Here is a 13,614-nt window from a genome sequence, read left to right on the forward strand (position 1 = left end):
AGGTCAACACCCCCCATCAGGTTAACACCACCCATCGAGTTAACACCCCCCATCAGGTTAACACCCCCCATCGAGTTAACACCCCCCATCAGGTTAACACCACCCACCACGTCATGTCCAAACGTTTGCAGTAAAAATCATCAAGTCACCTCACTGTTGGCAACTCAGGGACTTTCTTTCTATATTTAGCGACATTTCAGATAAATTGGCCAAAATCAGAATTGGCAGGTCAGGTTTTTTGAAGATCAGCCAGAAAACTTCTATCGGTGGAGCTCCAGGGTCCAGTTAGACCGGTCTAAATAGTGTTATGTGCCAAGGCCTTTCCTCTGGGTCTTTAACGTCCCTGGTTTAGACTTCTTGATTGGTGCTGATTGGAAGTGGAGGCAACTGGCCAGTGTCTCCAGAATGGCATCAAACCCAGTTTAAGAAGCCCATTCTTTCTGTCCCCCTGACACTCCTCTCTCTCTCTCTGTTTCCTTGCCACTCTCTCCCCTTTCTCCTTCTCCTCCCCAACTAGTTATGATTTTTGTTAAATAAATCCCATTTTAAGTTATCCCATGCATTGCTTCCCTTTAATTTGTTATGGTTTAAGAGCCAGACCTTAACAATAGTTGATTCCTTTAAAAAACACTGAAATATTCTCTAGCTTTGTGCTAATGGTTGATGCTAACAGTTATCTGTCAGGGATAATTTAATAATAATAAGGTTAATGGAGTGTGGTTGACTAGCCCGGGGCGCTGTCTTTATTAGCCGAATCAATCAGGGAACAACTAGAGAACTACTTCCTGTCTTACTTCAAAATAAGAGTCTCAAATGTAGATACGATATAACAAGCTCAATGTAATATTTGGAGCCTTCACTAATGACTTGGACTAAAATCGTAAGCAGATATAGTGCTTTGTGAGACTGACCTTAATTAAGAAAAACCTGCAGTCTTAATATGGTGAGATTTTGTTCTATGAGATCTTATTCCATGTCATGAAATAAGATCTCATAGATCTTAATACAGGTCACATAACCTTAATATAGGCTATTTGTTAATAATTCAATAATAAGTTAATAAATCCAGAAATATATATGTTTTCATTTTCTTTGATATTTTCTTCTCTTCTTTGCTGCTTCCATGATACAAACATTCACTGAAACAGTCCCAGTTTGTTACAATGTAAGTTATTCAGATCTACTGATTGGATAGAGTTAAAGGTAGTATGACACTTGCTTACAGTCCTGTTAAAAATGGAGATGGCGTGCTGCCCCTTCCCCCACCTGAGATTTCCACAGCTGGCTGTGGAAATCTCCTACAGCTTATCATTAGAAAATTGCATTTGGTTTCTGATTATTGGCTGTGTGGGGATTAAAGATTAAATTAAGGTAGTGCTGTTTTAAAACTACAGTTGACAAGGTTATGTTTAAATGTAATTTAATTTGTTTGATTGGGGCAGTGCACATTAATCAACATTACCATATTCATCACAGTGTAAATATGCACAATAGCTACATTTCATCCTTTGTCCAAAGAGAAGTAAGAACAAAAAACTAAGCACGTGGCTGCACAAGTCACAGGACAGAACGCAGCACACACAGTTTTACTAAAACAAGTAAAACATCAACAAAAACAACTAACAGACAGAATCAGCATTAAAACGGGATGTAAGACCCTCTGCTGTAAGTTGTGACAGACTTTATGGATGGATAGGTAACTGCTTTGCTTTCAGCTAGTTTAGTTTCTTTTTAAAAACTGTGAAGGTTGAGCAGCGTAGTCCTCATTCTGACCAAAGAGCAGCAACATATTTAATATGCTGATCAGTTACCATTAAAACCACTAATAAATACGGTCATTTAGATCGGAGTAGTTCTACTGGTCCATAACTAGCAGAGTCACTCTCAGTCTGCTGAGTATGTCAGTGCTGCCTTTGGGTCGGCAGCTGAAGTGTTTTGTCAGCAGTATTGTAATGACTGTTGACATGCTAACCTGTTCCTGAATGTTTCCGCCTCCACAGACCCGTGTAAAGACAGCGAGAACAGCCTGAACACCATCTGCCGAGTCCAGGCTGTCACACGCCAGCCGCAGCTCTACAAACCACCAGAGTCATGCCGACTAGAACCCGAGCCTCTGTGCGCCAGCGACGGCCACACCTACCCCAGTGAGTGCGCCATGACGGCCACCGGCGTGCAGAAGGGCATCAGCCTCAGGAAGATCCACGCCGGAGCGTGTGGAAAGTTGGGTAAGAGGAACAGCCTGAAAGAGTCAGATTCATCAACTGGGCTTGCATGTCAGGACAAACCCTGCACTTATTTTGCTCATTTTTTTCTTTGTTAATCTCTGTGACGGAGTGTGAATCACCTCATGATGAACAAATGTTTACAAAGCCATTGTTGTAGGAGGAGAAAACAACTTTCAGCTGTCAAATACAGTGCTTCACAAAAGCATTCATTTCCCCTCTGAACTTTTACGCATTTCTAAACCTACAAGCTTTCATGCCATTTCATGTGGATTTATTTGATAGAAACAAAGTAGTAAATAATTATAAATTTAAAAAGCAGAGTGCATTTGTTTTCAGGCTTCTCTGAGGTAATACTTTGTGAAAACAAATCTTCCTGTAATTACAGCTGCATGTTGTTTTAATAGCTATCAACATCAATTTCAACTATTATTTGGACTTAGATCTGAACTTTAACTAGGCCATTGTAAGGCATGAATGTGCTGTAATCTAAGCCCTTACATTGTAGCTCCAGTTAATATTAATTTAACATAAATGATTGCATAGATTTTAACACAAAGATGGAAATAAAAAGCCTGTGAATAAAAACTTACATTAATAAAGTTGCTTCTGATGTTAGTCTACAGAGGTGTCATAGTAAAGGGTCTGAGTAGAAATGCATCTTCCTCTATTCAGACGTTAATTGTAACAGAAAAGTTTTCTTCCATCTCGTCTTTGTCTTGGTCTATCACATAAAATCACATTAAAGCTACAGTTTGAAACTTTATAGTTATTTTCCCTTATCTATTGAACTTCTTGTCGTGACAGTATAATATGAGAGACTGTGTGTGATAAATTCGATCTCCTCCACCTCCTCCCAATTCTCCCAGTGCCGACAAGAAACAACCAATCAGAGCCAGCAGCTAACAGATCCTGTTGTTGCAGCAAGTGCATGAGGTTGATTGATAAGCCCCCCCTCCTTGCTCTGATTGGTTGTTTTTGGTGAATTTCTTCAGACAGCAGTAGCAGCTCAGAGAGTAGATGGAGGAGATCAATGTTTTCACAGAATATCTCGCAACTGTCAACATGGTGAAAGTGTAAAAAAACTATATTTTTGTAAAAGTTACATGCTGCAGCTTTATATTTTGGCACAGTAAAGTGACAACGATGAAAGAGGTGTGCATACTTTGCCAGGCACAGTAAATCTGTCCTTCCCAAAGTTAAACTGAAGGTTGAAACTTTATGAGAAGAAGTTGGTGTGCTCCTGTGGCTGATTTGGAGGTAAATTATGGTGAGGTCACGGGGTCTGCGCTGTATCTCAGCTGTATCACGGGCCTCCAGTCCTGCCTGATAAAAGCCTCCAGGGCTGTTATCTTTGCTATTAGAACACGGGGTTTAAGCCTCAGTCAACAAAGAGCTGTCAGCTTTTACTGTACGCCTGATAGCCATCGGAGGAAATCCAATTTCGCCGTTGTGTTGTCAGCGCAGCCTCGCTGGGGAACTGCTGCACAGGTTTACAGCCATAACATGCGGCAACACTAACGCACTAAGACCTTATGATACCACCAGAGACAAGAATGGATCTAAGCACAGGGCGTCCTCTGGTTCAGGCTGTAACTGAAGGCTGATATCCAGATTTTGACATTCTATGCTTCCTGCTCTACCTGATAAGATGACGAAGCTGCAGGGCACATAAACCTCAGCCACAGCAGATCTGCTGGCTCGTGTTTGTGTGACCAGGTTCATGCATGTAAGCAAGTGAATGAGTTATTTCCTCCAACCCCTTCCACGTTTGTGCTGCCCTGTTTTTCAAATAAAAGAATAATTCAATTTGAAACACAGATCCATGAAATCATATCCCAAAGCAAATTACAAATTGGTAACTAATGAAAATGGCCATTTCGCCTTGTAACCGTGACATTGCACATCCGTGTAGCCCTCGCACTCGGATAGAGTGGCGGCGTAATTAAATGTGGCATGACAGGCTTTTAAAGAAAAGAGGAGAAGGAATTGGATGGCTGTACAAATTTAATCCACTGATCAGGAGTGAAATAAACGTGGAAGTGTGGTGAGCGCCTCCAGAATAGAGGCCGCCCTTCAAATTGGATTTTCTCACTTCAGTAGCAAATGTGCCGTGTCACATTACCAGTATTCCTTCTGCTTCTCCTAATTCCTTCTGCAAATTCCTGCTAATATAATGGTCTGATTTTAATTTCAAACCCTAAAATTTTATTTTATGACTAATGGTTGGGGTTTTTGTGTCAAAGTTTTTTGGGAAACTTTATCTTCAAAGCTATAGAAGAACTTTGAGTTTAATGGTTTGGGGGGGTTGGGTTGAATCATTTGTGTAGAGAAAAGTTTTTATGAAACTGAGTTAGTCAGAGAGATAACACAGCATGAAAAATATTTAGTTCTCCAAACTAACCCAGTTTAAAAAGTTCCATCATTTCCGTCTGTCCATCCATCCATCTATTATATTATGTAATTTTATCATGATTTTATGTAGAAAGTCCAGATATGACATTGGTATTTTCTAGAATAAAATATTTCTGCTACTAAAAGCCATCTGGTTCTTCATAAATGTCTTTAATCAGACTCACAGAACGGTCTCTGTGTTTTTTATTTGCTGCCTGTTATAAACAAAAGTTTTGGTTTCATGTTTTTATTGTATTTCTTTGGAAGGTTTGACCTCTGCTCCTGAAAGAGAAACGTTTCCACACCCCACTGGTGACATCAGTCTATCCTGACATGTTATTACCGTTTGGATAAAAACTGATTTATTTCCCAGCGGTTCGGCCGCTCACACTGCTGGCAACACTTCAACACTTCCCAGCTCTGAATATTGTTTTTTTTCTTTTTTATGTCCGTTGTCCTTTTCCTTTGCAGCGATTAGTCCGTCACGCCACTGCCAGATCCAGCCTTATCAGCATCTGTACAGACTATATAACAAATCTGTAAAGAAAATAAACCAGAGAATGCAGAGCGTTTCCCAGTGGTCACCAATGGGGTTGAAAACCAGAAGCATTAAGTCCAGGTCACCAGAAGAAGTCAGTTTGCTCTGTTAGCGGTTCATTTCATCATTTTTTCTTTTGCTTCCAGAGGTGTGCAGAGAAGACTGCCAGTTCAACGCCGTGTGTGTGGTGGAGCAGAGCGGCGCCCGCTGCTCCTGTGATCCAATCGAGTGTGATGAGACCTACAAGCCGCTGTGCAGCATGGACGGGAGCACTTTCCCCAACAACTGCTTGCGCCGCAAGGCCGAGTGCCTCAGCAAGAGCCTGATCAGGACCAAGCAGCTGGGGCCCTGCGGTGAGTGAAGCCCACAGATGGCGAACATCACTTCCTGTGTTTCTGCTACCTGTTTTCCTGTCTGGGCGGGCTGCAGGTGTGACTGAACTTTCTGGAGCTCCTTAGCTTGACGATCTCCAGAGAGTGAAGGGTTCTGTACTATAAACTAGAATATATATGCATTCCCTAGAAAGTATCAGTGCCTTCACCTCTCATCCATCTCCTCATCCTGTCACGCTTCATTCGTCCAAACAAACCAAAACGCCACCTTCATGTTTCATTCATCCTCTTCCTCGATCCGGTCTCCTCGTCTCTGTGTCTTGTCTAAAAGTATTCTTTCTTGTTTCAGTGCCTCAGTCTTGTCTTTGTTGTGTGTCTGCGTGGCCGGTCCTCTGGGCCGTAGGTGGACCACGGGGTCGACCTCATCAGGCGGACTCAGAGGGGTGAAGCCCTCCCCCTTGCTGCGTGGGGACCTAACAGCAGGGGGTCTTGTACTGTTTCCTTTTTTTCACCCCTCTCTCTCTTAGTCCATCTGCCTCCATGTGTTTGTCATTAATGTCTGTTCCTCTGTTTACCATCCTGTAAAGATGTGACCTGTGAGGTTGGAGAAGCCTTCCCTCCTCCTGCTCTCTCTCTCTGTGTTTCTTATTTCCTAAGAAGAGCTTTTTATTTTTTCTGCTGCTGCCTGCCTAACTGCCGCTCACCTCTGACCCTCTCATTGCTGCATGCTGTGGTGCGCATCAGCTCCTTACCTTGCTGTTGCCATACAGAGTCCTTTTCTTCATCACCAGCAATGTGTGATAAATGCGACCAGCTTACCCGATCGATGCAGAGCTCTTAGTTTTCTACCATTTGTGACCACAGATGTTTAGACCCACTGTGCCTGTGCAAAAAATAAAAAGCAGCCACAGATGAAAATAGCCAAAACTTTAACATTTAATTGAAATCTTTAATTACTTCCAGTAGCTCTGTGGCCATAAAAATGACAATTTAACCTGCTCACTTCTACAAAAACAGAACAGGCGTTGCTATCTGAACAAATATAATGTTTTTGTCTGAGATGATAGATTACCAAAAGTATTCACTCACTCCTCCAAACCACTGACTTCAGCTGTTCCAGGCCCTGTGCAGACTGCTTATTCAAACCTTTGTGGAAACAAATGGATTAAATTTCACAAACTGAAAGAATTCCAGCAGAATCAATAAAATACTTCCTAGTATTTCATATTTAACACCTTAAGAAAAATTAGATCAATTTACATATATTTTAACAACCCCCCCTCCCCCCACCTCCTCCCCTTTTTTTAATATATACAGTTGTGAGTGGAAACTTTGTATTTGTGTGTTTCTGGGGTACCCATAAACTTGACGCACCAGAGACATCCATTAACAGAGATGGACAATGAAGCTGCTTCTCTCTCTAATTTTGCTTCAAAAAACAATCTGATTGAAAAGTCTATGGTTGTGTGAATGTTGTGCTAAAGGAGCTGGCCTAGCAGTGAAGCAATTGAAGCCTGAAATAACACCTCAATGCTAAACATGTAGCAGCTAATGCTAATGTCAGCGTCCACATTTCTAAAGAATGACTCATTTAACCAAGTTCCAGGAATGACTAGAAGGCTGAAATAAATATAAAAGCAATGAAAGCCTGTCGCAATAAACAATAAATCAATTAATCGCATGATAAATTAAAATTATCAACCTTATTTTAATTGGTCGGCTTTATCGTTTCTTCCTGCCTTTTTCTTCCTATTGATGACACTGAATGAAAAAAGGCTCAACTCCGGTGCTCTCCACTGACCCTCCCTTCCTCATTTCCTTAGTGTAATGCTCAGCTCACATTATATCACACGTGAATTTAAAGTAAACGAACGCGGCTGAATAAATAGCCTTATCATTATAACCTATTTATGTCACGTTAACGATAAACAGCTGAAATGTTACCGGTTTATCAACTGCGGTAACATTTTCGCTCCAACTCCTCTCTTTGTCATTTCTGTGGATATTCCTCTCATGAAATGTTGAATAAACATTAATGTTGTTTCCACATATCATCTCCGATGTCCGCTGGACTTCGGGTTGCGCCGTGTCAGGTGTTTGGGATTCCCCTTCATGCTTTCCACTCAGAAAGCACGAAGGGGAATCCGTACTTTCTGATTGACTACCTGTCACATTCGCTCCCAGTTGGAGAAGGAAGTTCTGAGGAAGTTGCACTTTTACAACTAAAAAAAAGAGATTGTTTACTTGGTGTCCTCAGGAGAAAGGACTTTACTGGAAAAGCATAGTTTGGAAAATCTATTTTTTTTAACAGCACTTTGAGAAAGATGAGTAAATTTTATTATTCCCCGTCTCAAAGTTGGAGTCATCACCAGGTGGATTTGAGTGAATCCAGAATATGGCCGAGTTGAGAGCAACCCACAGGTCAGCAGAACTCCAGCAGTTTGTTGTAGCGGCTGTGGATGCTCTGCTGTTACACTTGAACCTGGCCTCACTGGCTTCACTCCCAGATATTTTACTGGGAGGCTGGGATGAAAATCCCCCACAAGAAGCCCAGAGCAAACTGAGCCAATATTTGCATTCTCACTCGCCACCTCTGCAGAGCATCTCTGGAAGATTTTAGGATCTTTTTTACTCCCTGAAATGGTTCCTGTAGCTTTCCAGGTTCAAATTGAATCCTGTGTCTGTTAGAGAGTCTGTTATTGAATTTCCTTTAAATGTGGAGTGATTGATTTAATGAGTTTAGAGAGCTTCTGCTCTCTTTTGTGTTTACAGGTAAGTCATAGTAGACTAGTTAACTGTTTCTGCAGACTTCTGCAGTAATATTATCTGGCTAGCTCAGTGTAGGGTGGGGGGCGGGGTATGGAAGAGGATTAGGACCACTAAGGAAATATAAAAAATTTTTGTCAGAAGACTAAAGTCAGAATTCTGAGAAAAAGAGTCTAGTTTTGTTTTCAGTGGGCCTAATTGTCTTCTGTAGGGCGAATTACTTTTTTCCTTGTACATTGGTTTTATGCAGGTTATCTTTAACCAATAGCTTTTCTGTCATTTAGTGTAAATAAAATCTGTCAGGGAGTTGGTACTTTTGGTATTTTTGTATTTGTTTGATTCTGAGTGTAAAAGAATTAGCAGTAACAGGACATGGTTTGCATGGTTTTCCTGATGGGACCCAGTTCGCAGCTGCATTAGTCAAATAAATAGATATGTTTTAATAAAGTCACAGAAAGCCATTGAAAAATATTTTTTTTCTCCAATCACTTTCATCATGTGGGTAATCTCCTCTAGAATTGGAAGCATCCTAACACTAAAAGCTGCAGCTTCATGATGAATCTGCTGATGTTTTGTGGTGTCACATTACCTCAAACAGGAAGTTCACCCAGCAGACGCGCAGCGCCATGTTTGTCTCTAAGAATTGAGTGTTTGCTTATTGTTGCGACAGCAGCGCCAAATGATCAGGGAGCACTGCTCCATCCTCAGGCAGATCGGGGCGTAGATGGAAACCAAAGTTATCTGCAGTCGTCAGGACCGGCAACAAGCACCACTCATCTGCATTATGTGGCTGCCTGAATAAATTAAAGAGTGGAAATGGCAGCGCCAGCACATGTATGTTGTCCCCTGTTTGATTATTTCTGCCAAATGATGTTTCAGTGCCACTCTACCCTCATTTGTTTAGCCACTTTCTTCCTCTCCGTTCATCCTTCCTGTATTTCTCAGCTGTCAGCAACTGCTAGTATGTTTCTGTAATGCATTTTTATTGACACTAGCTTATTTTTCAAAACGCAGTGCAACAAACGACAAAGCTCCCTTCTCTTCCTGATATGCTTTTAATTAAACATCAAACGAGGCAGACGTCGGAGCCCGCTGAGGCTGGTAGAACATTCACACAGATGATATTCATGCAAAAGCGGAAGTGAGAGCATTCTGGAGATGTGCATTTGCAAACTCTCTTTTTCTTTCTTTTTGCTTGTCTTCTCCTCCTAAAAAAAGTAGCCTGTTGGGACTCCATTAATACTGCACAGGGTTCATGTGTCAGGAAATGCAGCGCTGTATTCAGTGGGAAACGTTCCTCTGTTTCCTGTGCTGAGCCTCTGTTCTCATAATGAATGGCGGCGATAGAAGATAACGACACAATGACCCCTGTTTGATGGTACAATGTATGATTTCCGTTGTCCATTCATACTGTAATTTGAGCATGTGTTGGTCGGTGACGTTGTGTGTCGTGCATCAGGAATGACACAGAATCTCAGTTTACAGAGAGGAAAATGTCATCATTCATGGTAGACATGCTCCATATGGTGATGAAATGATGACCTTAATGAAGAAGAAAATGTTTGAATAAGAACGTCAGTGATAAAGTGTCAACTATACGCCTTCATGTATTTACTGAAAACTTTACAGGAAGTATAAACACAATGTGGACACAGCAGTCACACAGTCTGACTCGAAGCGCACAATGACAAATCAAATTAATGCAATAGGATACATCTAAACTCATGTCAACATCCCTATCACTTCACCATTAGATGGTAGTAAAAAAAAACATTTAAAGATACTTACTACATGGTTTTATTATTTAAAAGCGAACTAATATTTATTTTTAAACTAATTATTAGCTTGACTACAATAATATTATATATTGCTATCATAATACCTTCAAGAGCTAAAAAATACACAACTAGTTAAATACTCATAACTAGTATTTCATTAGTTATGTCATGTCATGTTGACATAACTGTTAGCTAAAACATTGATGCATAGTTTTAAATAAGTGGGTCAAACAGGGAAACAAATGTTTGAAACTATTGGGCCTAAAATAAACACAGAATTGATTCAAAGCAGATTCCATTTTAGCATCAAGATCAAACTTCTATGTTCTTCTTATAAAGTAATGCTAAGACTGAAAAGCTAATGTTAGCTTGGTCATTAGCCATGTTAGCCTTTAGTAACGAGTTGATGTTAATCTAAGTTAGCCGCCTGGTTGTTAGCTGGAAGTAGGCAGTGTACATTACCAGTAGCCATGGTAACACCTGTAGTTTGTAATAAGTAGTACAACAAGAACTAGCTTAGCCGCAGTATGAGTGTCTGTCTTTTCTGATGTCTGAATATTTACCAGGCAGCCAATGGACTTCTTATTGAAGAAAAATTGTCAAGGAATTTCTCTTTACTATCGTACATAGATGACTACAGGTCCTTCTCAAAAAATTTGCATATTGTGATAAAGTTCATTATTTTCCATAATGTAATGATAAAAATTAAACTGTCATATTTTAGATTCATTGCGCACCAACTGAAATATTTCAGGTCTTTTATTGTTTTAATACTGATGATTTTGGCATACAGCTCATGAAAACCCAAAATCCTTCTCTCAAAAAATTTGCATATTTCATCCGACCAATAAAAGAAAAGTGTTTAAATACCAAAAAAGTCAACCTTCAAATAATTATCTTTAGTTATGCATTCAATACTTGGTCGGGAATCCTTTTGCAGAAATGACTGCTTCAGTGCGGCGTGGCATGGAGGCAATCAGCCTGTGGCACTGCTGAGGTGTTATGGAGGCCCAGGATGCTTCGATAGCGGCCTTAAGCTCATCCAGAGTGTTGGGTCTTGCGTCTCTCAACTTTCTCTTCACAATATCCCACAGATTCTCTATGGGGTTCAGGTCAGGAGAGTTGGCAGGCCAATTGAGCACAGTAATACCATGGTCAGTAAACCATTTACCAGTGGTTTTGGCACTGTGAGCAGGTGCCAGGTTGTGCTGAAAAATGAAATCTTCATCTCCATAAAGCTTTTCAGCAGATGGAAGCATGAAGTGCTCCAAAATCTCCTGATAGCTGCTGCATTGACCTGCCCTTGATAAAACACAGTGGACCAACACCAGCAGCTGACATGGCTCCCCAGACCATCTCTGACTGTTGGTACATTACATTGGACTTCTGGCATTTTGGCATTTCCTTCTCCCCAGTCTTTCTCCAGACTCTGGTACCTTGATTTCCGAATGACATGCAAAATTTTCTTTAATCAGAAAAAAGTACTTTGGACCACTGAGCAACAGTCCAGTGCTGCTTCTCTGTAGCCCAGTTCAGGCGCTTCTGCCGCCGTTTCTGGTTCAAAAGTGGCTTGACCTTTGACCTAGGGAATGAGGGACCTGTAGCCCATTTCCTGCACACGCCTGTGCACGGTGGCTCTGGATGTTTCTACTCCAGACTCAGTCCACTGCTTCTGCAGGTCTAGAATCGGTTCTTCTCCACAATCTTCCTCAGGGTCCGGTCACTTTTTCTCGTTGTGCAGCGTTTTCTGCCACACTTTTTCCTTCCCACAGAGGTGCCTTGATACAGCACTCTGTGAACAGCCTATTCGTTCAGAAATTTCTTTCTGTGTCTTACCCTCTTGCTTTAAGGTGTCATTGATGGCCTTCTGGACAGCAGTCAGGTCAGCAGTCTGACCCATGATTGCGGTTTTGAGTAATGAACCAGGCTGGGAGTTTTTAAAAGCCTCAGGAATCTTTTGCAGGTGTTTAGAGTTACTTCGATGATTCAGATGATGAGGTTAATTGCTCGTTCAGAGAACCTTTTCATGATATGCAAATTATTTGAGATAGGATTTTTGGGTTTTCTTGAGCTGTTTGCCAAAATCATCAGTATTAAACAATAAAAGACCTGAAATATTTCAGTTGGTGTGCAATGAATCTAAAATATATGACAGTTTAATTTTTATCATTACATTATGGAAAATAATGAACTTTATTACAATATGTTAATTTTTTGAGAAGGACCTGTATATGCCACATTAAGGGAAAAATAACTGTAGGTGCCCTGGTTCATAGTATAAATCCAAAGGCACACCCAGGCATAGTGTTTCCAGACATGTCTTGTTCCAGAATTTACAACAGTTCATGCTTAAACTCCAAACTAGAATTTCTTTGCTTCATCTGTGGTCGGTTTGTTCTTGAGAACAGTGTCAGGAGTTTAGGAAAAGAAAAAGTTTGCTGCAAAAGAATTGCACATATTGAATTATCATGATCAGATAAATAATGATTTCTTTCTCTTTGTTCTCTCGTCTCATTGGCTCGAGTGCTGCATGTGACTGAATTGATCGATCACTCTGCCAACTGTCAAACGGATGAAATTCTCCTCATCTGACAGAGCCGTAAATCTCTTTTCACGTGGGTGACAGCATCTAATGTCATTCTTCTCCCTGTCTGGACTCAAACTCTCCAAGAGTGATGCAAGAACAAAGAGCACGTGAGCGCTGTCCTCCTCCGGAAAACGGTTTGATTGATATCTGAGTCTTTTCAATTTAGAGATGTAAACACCACATGGCATTTAGCCGATTAGCTGGTGTCCAGACAGAGAGAAGGCGAGCTGGTGAAGGACACCGCAGGATGTGAGTCACAGAGGGCCATACGTGTGCCCAGCTCCGGATGACGAGCTGTTCAAAGCTCTGTTTGTCATCATCAGACCAGAATAGAACATGACACCACTGCTTACATGTTTTATTTAGTCATTTTCTGACTGCTTACTTATAATTCATGCTCCTCTCAACATTTTGCTCCATCAAAAGTAAGAGTATCATTGGGAGGTAGATGGAATTTGTAGATGGTTTTCAACAGTTTTTACTATCAATGTCTAAATTAATTTCCTTTAAAAAAAAAAAACATTATTAATCCAATGGGGAAATTAAATATTGTAACTCATAGTTTTCTTCAGTAGTTGTAGATGCAGAATGCTGTGTGCAGCAACGATCTTCTGTAGCAGTCTCTATCTACGTTTCCATTACAAATATTTGCAGATCTTTGTCTATATTCTGTTAATGCTGACAAAAAAAAAACAGTTTCTGGATTATGGTGTTTGCATTAAATAAAATATGAAATGAAAATCAAGGCAGTTATGGATGTAAACACTTACATCAGATATATTCATAAATCAGCCATGGTGGAACTAGTGCTCAACATCTATCAGCCAATCAGAGGAATCATCAGCGTCTTATTTAGGCATGAGAGCGATAAGCGCCACCCACTTGGTAGGCCTTTTGGTGAAACTGTAGTCACTAATTTTACATAAGAACTATGAATTACACAACTTTTTATAAACTGTGATCCTGTGAGAGCTCTGGTGGAGTTAGCTGCACATTG

The 13,614-nt window shown here is 40.7% G+C and overlaps 1 protein-coding gene across 1 annotated transcript in view; it reads left to right on the forward strand.

Annotated features, from left to right (window-relative positions):
* The window catches only part of LOC106938754 (agrin-like), a 37,485-nt gene that overhangs the window by 6,434 nt on the left and 17,437 nt on the right, over window positions 1–13,614 (forward strand). Inside the window, exons 2-3 of the mRNA XM_015020899.1 lie at window positions 2,001–2,225; window positions 5,301–5,507. Of these exons, the coding sequence (XP_014876385.1) occupies window positions 2,001–2,225; window positions 5,301–5,507 (432 nt within the window). The remainder of the gene's footprint in view (window positions 1–2,000; window positions 2,226–5,300; window positions 5,508–13,614) is intronic.

Source organism: Poecilia latipinna, unplaced genomic scaffold (genome assembly GCF_001443285.1).
Source record: "Poecilia latipinna isolate Pla-1442-1.1 unplaced genomic scaffold, P_latipinna-1.0 Scaffold2682, whole genome shotgun sequence".
Lineage (NCBI taxonomy): Eukaryota > Metazoa > Chordata > Actinopteri > Cyprinodontiformes > Poeciliidae > Poecilia > Poecilia latipinna.